Source organism: Phyllostomus discolor, chromosome 11, assembly GCF_004126475.2.
Source record: "Phyllostomus discolor isolate MPI-MPIP mPhyDis1 chromosome 11, mPhyDis1.pri.v3, whole genome shotgun sequence".
NCBI lineage: Eukaryota > Metazoa > Chordata > Mammalia > Chiroptera > Phyllostomidae > Phyllostomus > Phyllostomus discolor.
This window is the reverse complement of record NC_040913.2, coordinates 50958249-50975522: the sequence shown is the minus strand read 5'-3', so window position 1 is coordinate 50975522 and position 17274 is coordinate 50958249. Positions and strand designations below refer to the sequence as shown.

The following is a 17274-nucleotide window of genomic DNA, read 5'->3' as shown; positions in this document are numbered from 1 at the left end:
CCCCAGTTCTTTTGAGGATATTAGATGATGTAGGTAGTTAAAAACTTCTTTTAGCACATGTAAATCAAACAAGTATGTACATATTAACAAAATGATTACTTTTATTTCGTGTCAGAGAAGCATTTTATTTATAAATATGCTAAAGCCCTTTGTTTTAGTAGGGCAGTGGGGTAGCAGCCCAGTGCCCTTCAAACTGGTTGGGATTTCTTTCTCTCTTTTTTTGTAAATTAATTTTATGGGGTTTTTTTTTCAATTACCATTTAGTCCCATGACACCCACCCCTCCTGAGCAATTATCACACTGTTTTCTATGTCTCCTTTTTAATTTTTGTTTAGTCCCTCTAACCTCCCACACCAGCCATCTATTATCCTGCTCTCCATCCATGAGTCTATCCCCATATTCCTTGTTTGTTCAGCTAGTTCATTAGATTCCACATATGAGTGAAATCACGTGGTATTTATCTTTCTCTAACTGGCTTACTTCACTTAGCATAATTTTCTCCAGGTCCATTTATACTGAGGCAAAAGGTAAAACTGACTTGTTTTTTACAGCCTAGTAGTATTCCACTGTGTAAATGTCCCGTAGTTGTTTTAGCCACTAATCTATTCATGAACACTTGGGCCACTTCCATGTCTTGGCAATTGTAAATAATGCTGCAATGAACATAGGGGTGCTTATGTACTTTCAAATGAGTGTTTTGGGTTCCTTTGGGTATACTCCCAGAAGTGGGATCACTGGGTCAAAAGGCAGATCCGTTTTTAATTTTTTGAGGTATCTCCATACTGCTTTCCACAGTGGCTGTACCAATCTGCATTCCCACCAACAGTGCCTGAAGGTTCCTCTTTTTCCGCGTGCTAACCAGCACTTGTTGTTTGTTGATCTGTTGATGATATCCATTCTGACAGGTGTGAGATGGTATCTCATTGTGGTTTTAATTTGCATTTCTCTGACGATTAGTGACATTGAGTGTCTTTTCATATGTCAATTGGCCAGCTCTGTGTCCTCTTTGGAGAAGTGTCTATTCCAGTCCTTTGCCTATTTTTTAATTGAGTTGTTTGGTGGGGGGGTTTGTGGGGGGTTGGTATTGAGTTTCTTAAGTACTTTGTAAATTTTGGATGCTAACCCCTTATCAGATGTATCAGCAAATATGTTCTCCCATTCTGTGGGTTAATTTTTTTATTTTCTTGATGATTTCCTTTGGTATGCAAAAACTTTTTAGTTTTATAAGTACCATTTGTTCATTTTTTCTGTTGTTTCCCTTGCCTGGGGAGACATATCCAATAAATTGTTGCTACAAGCAATGTCCAAGATATCACTGCCTATGTTTTACTCTAGAATATTTATGGTTAGAGTCTAACATTTAAGTCTTTGATTCATTTTGAATTTATTTTTGTGTGTGGTGTAAGAAGGTTTCATTTTTCTACACATACCTGTCCAGTTTTCCCAACACCATTTATTTAATCAACTGTCTTTATCCCAGTGTATATGCTTGCTTCCTCTGTCAAATATTATATAACTATAAAGGGTGGAGATTTATTTCTATTCCATTGATTTACTTGTTTGTTTTTCTACCAGTACCATATAGTCCCATTGGTCTGTGTGTCTGTTTTTATGCCAGTACCATGCCGTTTTGAATACTGTGGCCTCGTACTATAGTTATACTAGGTAGTATGATTCCAGCAATGCTGTTCTTTCTCAGGATCACTGCTGCTATGCAGGGCCTGTTTTAGTTCCATATAAATTTTGAAATACTTGTTCTGGTGGTGTGAAATATGTCATTGGAATCTTATAGGAATTGCGCTAAAATTATTTCCTTCCTTCCTTCCTTCCATATAAATTTTTGAAATACTTGTTCTACTGGTATGAAATATGTCATTGGAATCTTATAGGAATTGCACTGAATTATTTCCTTCCTTCCTTCCTTCCTTCTATTGTTATTCAATTACAGTTGTCCTCATTTTCCCCTATTACTCTCCTCCACCCTAGCCATCAGCACCTCCCACATTCAGTACCCCCCATTGTCTTTGTCCATGGGTCTTTTATACATGTTCCTTGTCAACCCTTCCCCTTCTTTCCCCTGTTACCCCCCTCACCCCTTCTCTCTGGTTACTTTCAGTTTGTTGCTTATTTCCATGTCTCTGATTCTGTTTTGCCCACTTGTTTCTTTTGTTGATTAGGTTCCACTTAGAGGTGAGGTCATATAATATTTGTCTTTCACCACCTAGCTTATTTCACTTAGCATGATGCTCTCCAGTTCCATCCATTCTGTCACGAAGGGTAGGAGCTCCTTTCTTTCTGGTGTATAGTATTCCATGGTGTAAATGTACCACAGTTACTTGATCCACTCATTTACTGATGGGCACTTAGGCTCTTGCCAACACTTGGCTATTGTAAATTGTGCTGCTATAAACATTGGGTAGCATAGGTTCTTTTGAATAAGTGTTCCAGGATTCTTAGGGTATAATCCCAGCAGTGGAATTGCTAAGTCAAAAGGCAATTCCATTTTTAGTTGTTTTTTTGTTTTTTGTTTTTTTTTCCAGGGAGTTCGATACTGTTGTCCACAATGACTGCACCAGTCTGCATGCCCACCAACACTGTACTAGGATTCCCTTTTCTCCACAACCTTGCCAGCACTTACTGTTTGTTAATTTGTTTATGATGGCCATTCCAACTGGTGTGAAGTGGTATCTCATTGAGGTTGTAATTTGTATCTCTCTAATTGCTAGTGATGTTCACCATCCTTTCATATGTCTCTGGTCCCTTTGTATGTTATCCTTGGAGAAGTGTCTGTTCAGGTCCTTTGCCCATTTTTTAATTGGATTCTTGCCAAGGATGCAAGGACAGTATAATATTCTCAAATCAATAAATGTAATACATCACATAAACAAAAGGAAAAGAAAAAATCACATGATCATATCAATAAATGCAGAAAAAGCATCTGATAAGGTACAGCACACATTTATGATAAAAACTGTCAACAAAGTGCAAGTAGAGGGGGCATACCTCAACATAATAAAGGCTATATACAAGAAACCTACAGCCAACAGTATACTCAATGAGCAAAAACTAAAAGCTTTCCCACTAAGATCAGTAACAAGACAAAGATATCCACTGTCACCACTTCTATTTAACGTAGTAGTAGAAGTCCTGGTCATAGCAATCAGACAAGAAAAAGAAATAAAAGGCATCCAAACTGGAACAGATGAAGTACAACTGTCCTTGTTTGCAGATGGCATGATAGTGTACATAGAAAACCCTATAGACTCCACCAAAAAACTGTTCAACCTGATAAGTGAATTTGGCAAAACACCAGGATACAAAGTCAATATTTAGAACTTGAAGGCATTTTTTACCTCAACAATGAAATATCAGAAACAGAAGTCAGGGAAAAAATCCCATTTGATAGAGCAACAAGAAAAATAAAGTACCTAGGAATAAACCTAACCAAAGAGGTAAAAGACCTGTACTCAGAAAACTATACAACACTGAAGAAATTAAGGAAGACACAAACAAATGGAAGTATATACTGTGTTCGTAGATTGGAAGAATTAACATCATCAAAATGTCCATACTACCCAAAGCAATTTATAGATTCAATGCAATTCCTATTAAAATACCAATGACATATTTCACAGATATAGAACAAACATCTCAAAAATTTATATGGACCCATAAATGACCCTGAACAATTTGGAGAAAGAAGAACAAAGTAGGAAGAATTGCAATACCTGATATCAAACTGTATTACAAGGCCACAGTAATCAAAACAGTCTGGTACTAGCATAAGATCAGACACATAGACCAACAGAACAGAATAGAGAGCCCAAAAATAAACCTATGTTTCTGTGGTCAATTACCGTTTGCCCAAGGGGACACAAGCATAAAATGGAGTAAAAATAGCTTCTTAAACAATGGCATTGGAAGATCCAGACAGTTACATGCAAGAAAATGAAACTTGACCCTACACAACTTACACCCTACACAAAAATAAACTCTAGATGGATAAAAGACTTAAATATAAGTTGTAAAACCAGAAAAGTCCTTCCAGAAAACATAGGCAGGAACATCTCAGATATCCTACGCAGTAGTACTTCACTGATATGTCCCCTAGAGCAAGGGACAATAAAGGAAAGAATAAACAAATGGGACTTCATCAACATAAAAAGCTTCTGCATGGCTAAAGAAAACATCAGCAAAATGTAAAGGGAACCAACAATATGGGAAAACATTTGCCAATGATACCTCAGACAAGAATTTGAGCTCTAAAATATATAAAGAACTTGCACGACTCTACATCACAAAGGAATTGCATTGAATTTATAGATTGCTTTGGGAAATATGAATATTTTAATAATGTTAATTCCTCCTAAAAATGAACACAGTATGTGCTTCCACTTATCTTGTACCCTCTTCAGTTTCTTTCTCACGTCTTATAATTTTCCATGTACCAGTGTTTTACATCTTGGATTAGGTTTATTCCTAGGTATTTTCTTCTCTTTGCAGCAGTTGTGAATGAGATTGTTTTCTTAATTTTCCTTTCTGTTAATTATTGGCATATAAAAATGCAGCTGATTCTGGATATTAATTTTGTGTCCAGCTACATTGCTGAATTCATTTTTCAGTTCTGGTAGTTTCTTGGTGGAATTTTTGGAATTCTCTCTGTATAGCATCATGTCGTCTGCAAACAATGACAGTTGGACTTCTTCCTTTTTAATTTGCATGCCTTTTATTTCTTCTTACCTGATTGCTAGGGCTAGGACTTGTAGTACTATGTAGAATAAGAGAGGTGAAAGCAGACATCCCTGTCTTGTTCTTGATCTTAAGGGGAACACGTGCAGTTTTTGCCCATTGAGTATGACGCTGGCAATATGTTTGTTATATGTGGCCTTTATTATGTTTAGGTATGTTTCCTCTAATCCCAATTTGCTGTGAATTTTTATCATAAATGGGTGCTGGATTTTATCAAATGCTTTTTCTGTATCTATTGATATGATCATATGGTTTTTATCCTTCATTTTGTTTATTTGATGAATCACATTTATCAGTTTGTGAATGTTGTGCTAACCTTGCATTCCCAGAATATATCCCACTTGATCGTGGTGGTATATGAGCTTGTTCATGCATTGGTATATTAGGTTTGCTAATATTCTGTTGAGGATTTAGCATCTAAGTTCATCAGGCTTATAGTTCTATGATTTGCTTTCTTTGTACTGTCTTTATCTGATTTTGTAATAAGGATAATGGTGGCCTTGGAAAATGAGTTTGAGCACCTTCCCTCCTCTTGAACTTGATGAAATAGTTTGAGGAGGAGAGGTGTTAGCTCATCTCAGAATATTTGGTAAAATTCACCTTTGAAGGCATCTGGTCCAGGGCTTCTGTGTTTTGGGATTTTTTTAATTACTTCCTCAATTTTGCTAGTTGTTATCAGTCTATTCAGGTTTTCTGCTTCTTCCTGATTCAGTTTTGAAAGATTGTATGTTTGTGGAAATGTATCCATTTCCCCCAAGTTGTCCAATCTTGGCATATACCTATTCATGGTAATTTCTTACTATTCTTTTTATTTCTCTGGTGTTGGTTGTTACTTCTTTTCTTTCTTTTCTGGTATCATTTATTGGGGTCCTCTCTCTTTGTTTCTTGATGAGTCTGGTTAAAGATTTGTCAATCTTGTTTACTTTTCAAAGATCCATCTCTTGGATTCATTGATCTTTGATGTTGTTTTTTTAGACTCTTCATTTACTTCTGCTCTGATCTTTATTATTTCCTTCTTTCTACCTACTTTGGGCTTTGTTTGTTGATCTCTTTTAAGTTCCTTTATGTGTAAAGTCCAAATGTTCATTTGAGCATTCTCTTATGTTTTGAGATAGGCCTGTACTGCTATGAATTTTCCTCGTAGGAGTACCTTCCTAGTGTCCCACAGATTTTGGATTGTTGTGTCCTCACATTCTCATTTGTTTCAAGGTATCTTTTGATTTTTTTCTTGATCTCATTGTGGACGCATTCATTGTTTAATAAATGTTATTTACCTTCCATGTCTTTGCATGTTTTTCCGTATTCTTGTGATTGATTTCTAGTTTCATAGCATTGTAGTCAGAGCAGATGCTTGATACATGACTTCAGTCTCCTTAAATTTCTTGTTTGTTGTCTAACAGGTGGACTGCCCTAGAAAACATTTCATGTGCACTTGAAAAGTATGTATATTCAGCTTCTTTGGGGTGAAATCCTCTGAAGATATCAATTAAATCCATTTACTCTACTGGGTCATTTAAGGCCACTGTCTTCTTTTTTATTTTTCTGTGAAGATTAATCCATTGAAGTCAGTGCTGTGTTAAAATCCACAACTATGACTGTGTTTCTGTCAGTCTCTCTTTTTATGTCCATGAAGATTTGCTTCACATATTTAGGTGCTTCTGTGTTGGGTTCATAAATGTTTACTAGGGTTATATCCTCTTGCTGGATTGTTCCCTTTATCATATGTAGTGTCTCTCTTTGTCTCTTATTACAGACTTTGTTTTAAATCTATTTTGTCAGATATAAGTACTGCTACCCCAACTTTTTATCCTGGATTTCCATTTGCATGAAATATTTTTTCCATCTTTTTACTTTTAGTCTGTGTATCTTTTGATCTGAGATGGGTCTTTCAGAGGTAGCATATATATATGGGTCTTGTTTTCTTATTCATTCAGCTACCTTGTGTCTTTTGGTTGGAGCATTTTAGCCATTTACATGTAAGGTGATTGTTGATAGATATGTATTTAGTGATATTTTATTTTAGTCTATTTTCTTAGGGATTTTTTCTCTTGTTCTTTTTAAAGCAAGCCCTTTCATATTTGTTGCAGTACTGGCTTGATGTTAACAAAACTCCTTTAGCTTTTTCTAGCCTGGGAAGCTCCTTATTTCTCCTTTGATTTTAAATTATAACCTGGCTGGGTAAAGTAGCCTTGGTTGTAGGTCCTTGGTTTTCATCATCTTGAATATTTAATGCCATTCCCTTTGGCTGAAATGTTTTGTTAAGAAATTAGATAAGAGTCTAATTGGTGCTCCTTTGTATGTAACTATCTGCTTTTCTCCTAGGACTTTTAGGATTTTTTCGTCATTTTAATTATGATTTGTCTCCATGTAGGCTTGTTTGGGATCCTCTGAGCTTCCTGGGCTTGTGTGACTTTTTTCTTTCACCAGAATAGGAATGTTTTGAATTATTTCTTCAATAGGCTTGAAACCCTTGCTTGCTCTCTTCTCCTTCTGATATTCACATGATGTGCATATTCTACTTACTGGTGTCCAAAATGTTTCTTAAGCTGTCCTGATTTTATTTAATTCCTTTTCTTTTTTCTGCTCTGCCTAGGTGGTTTTTTTAACTTTGTCTTCCAAATCACTCTTTCCATCTCTGCTTCATCTAAACTACTGTTTATTCCTTCCAGGGTATTATTTATTTCAGATTTTGCATTCTATAATTCTGACTGGTCCTTTTCATGATTTCTATGGTGTCTTTTCATGCTGTTGCATATCTTTATAATCATTACTCTAAATTTTCTACCTGATAAATTCCTTGCCTCCATTTCATTCTGTTTCTCCTTTTTGAGAACTCTTTTTTTTTTTTTTTTCATGTGGGTTCTGTTTCTTGTCTTCCCATTTTGACTGCTTCTTTGTATTTGTTTCTGTGTATTAGGTAGATACGCTAAGATTCTGGTATAGGCCTTTGTCAGCCGCTGCTTATGACTGGCCCTGGTCAGCCTTCTTGGAGCTATCAGCAATTTATAGTATGTGACTCCCTCCGCTGTGCCGGTTGTGTGCAGAAAAAAATCAGGCTGCACAGCAAGGTTGGCTTTTGTCAACACTAGGCTTGTGGGAGGGTTGCCTGAAGTCTCGTAGAGCCCAGAGATCCACCTTAGTTTGTTAAACTAATTAGTGATATACACTCAAGCTGTAACCCATTAAGCTCCACTTGGTATCAGGCTGGTGCCACTTAGAGGGAAGTGCTCTGCCTGAGAAAATGGCTTCCGCAGAATGGGGAATGACTCAGCACAGGGATCCTGGCAGTTATTCCTTCACTTCTCTCCCGAGGGCCACCAACCCCAGATTCACCTCAGGCGTCTCTAGTTCACTCTGTTCCCCTTGGCTGGAGCCCAGGGTAAGTGGATACAAAAAAAATTTGTGCCTTGGCCCTTTAAGAGGCTCTCTTGAGTCTCCAGGATCTCTCCCTGGCAGACAGAAACCCTGCTCCTTCACAGCTGAATGTTACCTGGGTTCCTTTCCAGCTCTAGTGCTGTAGGCTGGGGAGTCCAGCTTGGGATTTAGACCCCACTCTTCTCAGAGGGAAGTCCCTGACTGCTCATATATCCCTCCAGAACTTCAGCTACCCGCCCATGGGAATCCAGCCAGCCCTCTTGTACTTTCTCCCCGCTCCCTACCATTCTCATTGTGGTGATATTATTTCTTCTGTTTATCCTTGCTTATAAGGCTTCTCTCCAGCTAGTGTTCAGTTGGTTATTCAGGATGATTTCTCTACAATTTAGTTGGAATTCCCAGTTGGTTCTAGGAGGAGGCTAGTATAGTTTCCACTTACTCTTCTGCCATCTTGGATCTCCCTGGTTGGGATTTGTTTAGGGTACTCCTCTTTATGCTAATGATAATCACAATTGAATTTTGACTTCTGAAATTTCTTTAACAATATCTCAAGAAGCTTATACAGGAGATAGATAGGGCTACCTCTCAGTTGCCCACATGGATTGCCCAGGCTTACACCCTTCTAGGCTATACTTTTTATTGTATACATATACAGTAATCAGCATGATTGGGGAAAGAGATAGATATTATTACTAATACAGGGAATAGTATATATAAAGTTATATGCCACCTATGGAAATGTCGGTCAATGACTGACTGCATGTACAACAGTGGTCCCAATAATATTGTAATGGAGCTAAAAATTCTTAACCTCCTAATGATGCCTTAGCTATCATAAGGTCAGAGTGTAATACATTATCCATGTTTGTAGTGATCCTGGTGTAACAAACCTGCACTGCCCAATTGTATAAAAGTGAGCACATACAATTATGTACTGTACATAATACTTAATAATGATAATGAACAACTGTTTATTACTATGCACTATACTTTTTATTGTTGTTATTTTAGAATGTACTCTTTCTACATACTAAAAAGAAAAGTTTGCAACAAAGCAGTGTGCCATCATTCCAGCAGCAGCCTAAATACATCTCATGTTTACAACGCCTCTTGGTTACATCATTTTCTCTTGTGCTTCATTTAATCTCTTGTTGTTTTATACAGTAACATCCTTTACAGACTTATAGCCTAGGTGTGTCTTAGGCTATACCATCTAGTTTTGTGTGAGCATACTCTAAGATGTTTGCACAATGACAAATCACCTAACAATGCATTTTTCAAAAACATATCCCATTGTTAGGCAGTGCATAACTACCTCAGAAGTTAGGGAGATTATAAGATACATCTATATAGCCTATAGCACAATCCCTGGAACATACAAAGCATAATAACTATGGTTATTTAATTTTAAAATTGAAGAAAACTAGCTTAGTGTCTTAAATATCAGATTTCTTTTTACTTTGCTGCCTCATATAATCTAAAGGCATGACTATGAGGGTTAATATGATATGAGAATAGTAGTATATAGTAGCAATTGAGAGATATACTTTATTAACTGACATTGTTTAAAAATTGCTATTGCATGGTGATGATAAAAAGTTGACTGAAATTGGTCATTTACTCTCTACTTGTTGCTCAGCTGCTGGAATACTGCTGGGTAGGAACACTGGTTTTTGTGTCACATAGATCAAATTCAGTTCCACTCCACTCATGATGACTATGGTGTGGGGCAACTTACTTGGGCTCTTTAAAGCCTCCTTTCCTCTTTCATACAGTTGGATCATGAATTGATGTGAGTATTAAAATGAAGTAAGATAAAAACACTTTACACATAATAGTTTCCCCCCTGACTCAGAGAATAGCTGGAGAGAGGTCACACACAGATCACTGAAGGTAGACATTTAACAGCCTCACAAAGAAGTAGAAAAATAGGAAAAGTAAATATGAGACCTTATCAACTAGTCTGAAAACAATCTGGAGTCATTTACTCTGAAGAAGTATGTTTTTATAACACTCACTGCCTGCTAAGACTTGCAACTTCTCTACTTTCGGATTCTTTTCCCCCTGCTATGTAAGAGGTTGAGTTTCCCAAGGATTCTTCCTCTACCCTTTCTCCATAGAATCACTTTTACCTGCCACTGCTGTACCAGTCCTGTGAGATATTCCTATAACTTACATAGCAAATTTTGGTCACTCTAACCAGTTTAAAATTATATTTTTAAAAAATGTTTAAATGCAAGGTCTGTGTTAGTGTTCAACCAATAATTTGGAACTCAATGATATAAAAGATTCTATTAAAAACTTGACAATCCTTGCCCTGACCAGTTTATTCTGTTGGTTGGGCATTGTCCTGCAAAGCGAAAGGTCACCATTTCCATTCCCAGTAGGGCACACCATTTCCATTCCAGTAGGGCACACCATTTCTATTCCCAGTCTGGGTTACGGGAGTGGTCCCAGATTGAGGTGCATACAAGAGGCAACCAATTGAATGTCTGTCTATCACATTAGTGTTTCTCTGCCTCTCTTGCCCATTCTCTAAAAATAAATAAAATCTTTTAAAAAGAAAATTCACAATCCTTGGTTACTGTTTACATAGTAGTTGGCATATTATATAAAAAGTGTATAGAGTCCCCAAAATGATAGAAATTCTCTGGAGATCCATTTAAAAATTAAGATTTTTTCCCCTTGGAAATTTTTGTCACTTTATTTTTTAATTAAATCCTTTGGGTGACATTGGTTTATAAAATTATATGTTTCAAGTGTACAATTACATGATACATCATCTGTAGATGATTTAATTTTGATAAGACTTTTAGAAATCAGTTGTGTTCAAATAGGACAGTAATGATCACTTGTTCTGAATCAAAGTTGATAATAAAAAGGAAATAGGTTGAAATTGTAGAAAGAAAATCCAAACCAAAATAGGTTAAAAAATCTTGAGTCATTAAATACTGGAATAAATTGCCAAGGGAGACTAAAGATTGTAACAGACTTATGAATTAGCAGTTTAAGATACATTAAGTCTGTCTAGAAGCAGCGATACAGACAGTATGCCCTCTTGGAGTTCATTGCAGCACCCTAGGTTTTTTTTGGGGGGGGGTGTTTGTTTTGCTTTAAGATTTTATTTATTTATTTTTAGAGAGAGGACAAGGGAGGGAGGAAAAAGGAGAGAAACCTCAATGTGTGGTTGCCTCCTGAGTGCCCCCTACTGGGGACCTGGCCCTCAACCCAGGCATGTGCCCTGATTGGGAATTGAACCAGTGACCTTATAGTTCCTTGGCTAGTTTTCAATCAACTGAGCCACACCACCCAGGGCTAGCACCCTAGTTTTTTCTTTGGTGTATTACACAATATTACTTTTAGGTGTAAGGTGAGTTTTAATGAAAACATGATCCTAGCAGCCTAAAGATGGTAAAACTTGATAAAAGGCAAATTGATTTTTTTTAAAGGATTATAAAAAGTTAGGATAATTTGTGCTTAATTTAAAGATAGATACCTGAGTAACCTCTTGGCTTTGTTCTTTCCTTGCATTTAAAAGGGTTATGTGCTATATAATACATATATTTCTGTATTTTTCTGTGCACAATTTTCTAGGGCTAGTCACAGAGTACATCTTCTACAGTATAGGTCCTTAAATTAGGTCATCCCAGAATCTTCTACAAAAAAGTACTAATTTGTATTCCTTTTGTTTCTTTCAGACACCTAGTGACAATGGTTCTAAAATCCAAAGCTTTATTTTAGAATGGGATGAGGTAAGTAAATTGAATCTTTAAATTAGGCTAAAATTGGGTGCATATTCTCAGGCAGAAATGAGTTTTTTTGTTTAAGTTTTTTCTCTTTAAAAACAATGTGAGTGATTTTGTGTGGGTACGTGAGCGAATTTATCTTATTCTTAGAAAATATTATTCCCTGAACTTCTCTGTGTGTTTTGTTTTCCCCAATTAAACTACCATCAAGCTGTCACTTGAGTAATTAATTACATTGACTAAAGAATTTAGTTTTGTGGATTGAGCTCAGGCTGCGAACCAAAGTGTCGCAGGTTCGATTCCCAGTCAGGCCACATACCTGGGTTGCAGGCCACGGCCCCCAGCAACCGCACATTGATGTTTCTCTCTCTCGGTCTTTCTCTCTCCCTTCCCTCTCTAAAAAAAATAAATAAATAAAATATTTAAAAAAAAAAGAATTTAGGTTTTACATCAGCCTTAAAGGCAACATATTCATTTACTATGTCTGTTCTAACAAATTACCACAAACCTGGTATCTGAAAACAACATACATTTATTGTCTTATAGTTCTGGAAGCCAGAAATTTAAAAGTGGCTTTCGCTGAACCAAAAACAAGATGTGACCATAGCCATGCTTTGTCCAGAGACTCTAGAGGGAATACATTGCTTAGCCTTTTCCAGCTTCTGGAGATTCTCTTGTTACTTGGTTAATGGCCACATCAGATGCCTTTTCTCCCTGCTTCTGTTACCACATTGCCTTTTCCTCTTCTATCTTCCCAAGTCCTTCTCTGCCTCCCTCTAAAAAAAGACACTTGTAATTCCAATTAGGGCCCATCCAGAAAACCAGGGTAATCTATCTGTATAGTCCTTGTTACCATATAAGGTAACATTCATAGGTTCTGGGTATTAGGACCTAGATATCTTTGGTGGCCATTATTCAGCTTACCACAGCAAGCATTATGGGTGTTATTGGTTAGTACTCTGTTTCACTGTCATTTATGTTTTCTTATGCCTATACCACAGCTAATAGTGGTAGCCAGAGAGAATAGAAGAAATTCCATTGTTAATTTGGGAATTCAGTAGTATATTAAGAGTAATGAGGCCCAACCAACTGGGTTTTATTCCAGAAGTTCTAAGAGAATTCAGAATTAGGAAACCTATTATATAATAGTAATTTAGAAGAAAACCGTATCAACTTCATAAATTATGAAAAGGTATTTGATAAAGGTTTAGCACCCATTCCAGTTAAAATCGAAAGCAAATTAGTAATTAAAAGGTAATTCCTTATTTGATCTTTTTTTTAAGATTTTATTTATTTTAGAGAGGGGAATGGAGGGAGAGAGGGACAAAAACATCAGTGTGTGGCTGCCTCTCAAGCATCCCCTACTGGGGACCTGGCCTGAAACCAAGATATGTGCCCTGACTGGAAATCAAACCAGCAGCCCTTTGTTTCAATCTGGTGCTCAATCCATTGAGCTACACCATCCAGAGCTGATAGTTAATTTGTATTAAGCAAAGTACCATCACTAAATAATGAAAGCATTTCTATTCAAAGCAGAAACAAGTGAAAGTTACCAGTTATCCCAACCTTTATTTAATATTATTCAGGAAGTTATAGTTATGCAGTATGATTTGGAACCAAACAAGAGGTCTACCCATGATAGCTAGCCTAGGGGCGAAAAGTATCATTATTTAGAAATGATACTATTTTCTATTTAGACTCCTCAGTAGACTACAACTATAAACACTATTAAACTAACAAGAGAGTTCAGCCCTGGTCAGTATGGCTCAGAGCATCGTCCCAAGCACCAAAGAACTGTGGGTTCAATTCCCAGTCAGGGCACATACCTAGATTGTGGGTTCGGTCCCTGGTCAAAGCACATGTGGGAAGTGACCAATCAATGTTTCTCTGTCATATCAATGTGTGTCTCTTTCACATCAATATGTCCTCTCTGTCTCCCCCTCTCTCTCACCCTCCCCTCCTTTCTCCCTTCCTATTTCTTTTCCCTTCTCTCTCTCTAAATCATAAATGTATGCTCAAGTGAGGATTTTTTTTTAATTAACAAAAGTTCAGTAAAGCAGCCTGATAACAGACTAATGGTTTTCTTGAAACAGAAGTTAGCCTAACCACCCTTTATTTCAACACAATGAGCAAATATGGTGGAGAATGAGAAACTAGTCCATTTTATATAGCTCCCTAAATTTCTGAAACTCTTCAGTTGTCCCAAGCAGCAGACTTTTCTCTTTCCCATTTTATTATCTATAATTTGGCTTTTCTCTCTGCTTGTACTCTTTAAGTGTTAAATCTCTAAGCACTAGTAACTCCAAAATTTTTATTGTAAAGAAGCTTAACTGTCTAGGAGGTTTGGAGATGGGAAGGCCATTTTCTTAAAATTGTTTTCATAGTCCTTTTCATAAGCTGAGGAGCACCACCAATTGTGCGTATTCCAAGATCACCCTATTTTTACTACTGCCAGTCCCCCTGTAGAGATTGTGGGGTTTTTTTTTACTAAAGTCAGAGGTTTAGCATTGGCTAAAACAAGGTACTTAGTTCAAGAAGCTGTAAAAGATACCTATTCTCCAGTTTGAATTCTGCATTTAACAAACAGTAAAGATCATATAAAGATGTGTGTCATCTCAACTTTCTCTTGAGATCCATGATATGCATATAACAAAGATAACTTTTAATGTATGCCAGCTACTATGTTACTACCTATCAAGTAACAATATATGGATCTATATTTTTGCAATAATGTATATGATATGTAATAATTAGCCATTTCTTTTAGGGAAAAGGAAATGGAGAATTTTGTCAGTGTTACATGGGCTTACAGAAGCAATTTAAAATTACTAAACTGTCACCAGCAATGGGTTGTAAATTTAGACTATCAGCCAAAAATGAGTATGGTACAAGGTAAGGTACATTCTAATATAGATGTTTTAGATTATTTGTTAACTTCATTTGTATAAATTATTTACAGTCCAAATTATCTACTAAAATTCTACTTGAAGTTATCACTTTGTTGGTATTGTTGTGTTAAAAGCTGTAAGACAATGTATTAGTTACTTAAACTGTAGTATTAAAAGAATGCTAATTTACATTTAGGTATATGACTTGGTTACCATCAAGACATTACCAAATTCGAGATACATTATTTAAATTAGTTATCAAAAATTGTCATTTTGCAAAAAAAATATACCATTTAATAAAATTCTTTATCTGTAACAATAACTTTTTTTTCATTCCTTCTTAAAAAACATTTGTTTCAACAGTGGTTTTAGTGAAGAAGTTTTATATTACACCTCAGGCTGTGCCCCTTCTATGCCAGCAACTCCTATATTAACTAAGGCTGGGGTTACTTGGTTATCTTTACAATGGAGTAAACCCTCAGGAACACCATCAGATGAAGGAATTTCTTACATTTTAGAGATGGAGGAAGAAACCTCAGTGAGTATGAATATGTATTTTAAATAGGGTATTTAAAACATATTTTTGTATAGTATTAATCATAATATAGTACATATTGCCACAATAGTTAGATCCTTCCCCAAATTTTTTGAATCCTTTGTTGGTTATTGTTAGGGAGGGGTTGGGAGTGAGGAGAGCTCAGTCTTTGGTTTTTATGAAGTGTAGGAGTGAGTTTTGTTTTTTATGTGTTTGTATTTATGTTTGTGCCGAGGAACAACATGGACTGTATGTGAAATATATATGTTTTGGGTAAAATAAACAGAGGAGAATATCACCTCAGCCTTCTAAACTAAGCTACTATAAAGTTAAGGAACTAATGTATCTGCCTTCTCCAACCGTGTTCATATATTGCTTTCCCAGGTGCCACAGAAGATTTGAAGAGCCTCACATGGTATTCTGTAGTACAACCTACATCTGGTTACTAGTGGCTCATTTCTGTGAGCTAGAATCGAGATGAACAAGAGTTAGGGTGTCTTATACATTGGTTCTGTGTAGTTCCATAACTTTTTAGAGCTACTTTGAAACAGTACGAATGAAAAATAGCATTGGTTTACTTCTAGGTATAGATCCAGGAGAATTGAATACACATATTCATACAAAAATTTCTATACACATGTTCATAACAGTGTCATTCATAATAGTCAAAAAGTGCAAACAACCCAAAAGTCCATCAGCTGCTGAATGGATAAACAGAATGTGATATAGCTATACAATGGAATGTCATTCAGCCAGTTCTTCAAAACTTTAAAAATAGCATATGGGAAATAATGAGGCATTGTCACTGAGCTATAAATAGTAGTCCCAAACCTAAGTGACATTCCTGTCTGCCAGCACAACCAACCATTCATTTATTCAACTAATTGATCAGGGCAACTTAAATGTATTACTTACAGTTGTGTTTATCTCTTACGTACGACGTCTGACTGAAATTTCTGTTAATTCTAGGGATGGTAGGAATATTTTTACTGATGGTAAAGTTATCATTGGCTCTGACCCTTCCCTCAATACAAAAATCTCCTGTTGGCTACTGTTTTTACTGAGAATACATGGTCTCCTTCATCTTTCTACATGTGTTAGCATCATTTCTGGATCCATTCACTCATGTTAGAAGCAGCAACATTGAGGATTACACTCAACAGAGCATTGATCACATAGCACGTAGTAAAAGATGAGGAACATCTGGGGTTTTGCACATATTCATTATTCCCCCATATTTCTGCTGTTAGACATCTAATGAAAATTTGTTTTCCCTTTCCAGGGATATGGTTTTAAGCCTAAATATGATGGAGAAGATCTTGCTTACACAGTAAAAAATCTCAGACGTAGTACAAAGTATAAATTTAAGGTAGGCTTTGAAAGCCCTTAAAAGATATTTGTTACTATTCCTATTGTTTTAAAAGTAAGTATATACTTCACTCCCTTGATTTACAATCTTAAATAATTTTGGCCTTTTCTAATGAGTTTTGTTTTACTTTCTTACTGCATAACAGTGCTTCTCACACTTTATATACCTAACCCTGTCCCCCATATCTATGATTTTACTTTCCAGTTTCAGTTACTGATGGTCAGTGGAAGTCTGAAAATATTAAATAGAAAGTTCCAGAAGTAAATAATTTATAAACTTTAAATGGCTCACTATTCTGAGTAGCATGATGAAATCTCACACCTTCCTATTCCATAAAGCCCTGGACATGAATCATCCCTTTGTCCATTGTATCTACACTGTATACATTACCTGCCCCTTTTATCACTTACTAGCCATTTCCCTTATCAGATCAACTGCCAAGTTATCACAGTGTTCATGTTTCAAGTAACATTTATTTTACATAGTTATGGTCCCAACGCACAAGAATGGTAAGGCAGGCAGTTTGGACATTCCAAAACAAAGCCATAAAGTAAGTGCTTTCCCATAAGTGAAAAGGTGAAAGTTCTCTACTTAATAAGGAAAGGGAAAAAA

General features: G+C 36.2%; 1 protein-coding gene across 1 annotated transcript in view; it reads left to right on the top strand.

Moving 5' to 3' along the window:
* FNDC3A (fibronectin type III domain containing 3A) overlaps positions 1-17274 on the top strand; it is a 242358-nt gene that overhangs the window by 202678 nt on the left and 22406 nt on the right. The window contains 4 exon segments of the mRNA XM_028526584.2: positions 11823-11876; positions 14638-14762; positions 15122-15296; positions 16576-16662. Of these exon segments, the coding sequence (XP_028382385.1) occupies positions 11823-11876; positions 14638-14762; positions 15122-15296; positions 16576-16662 (441 nt within the window).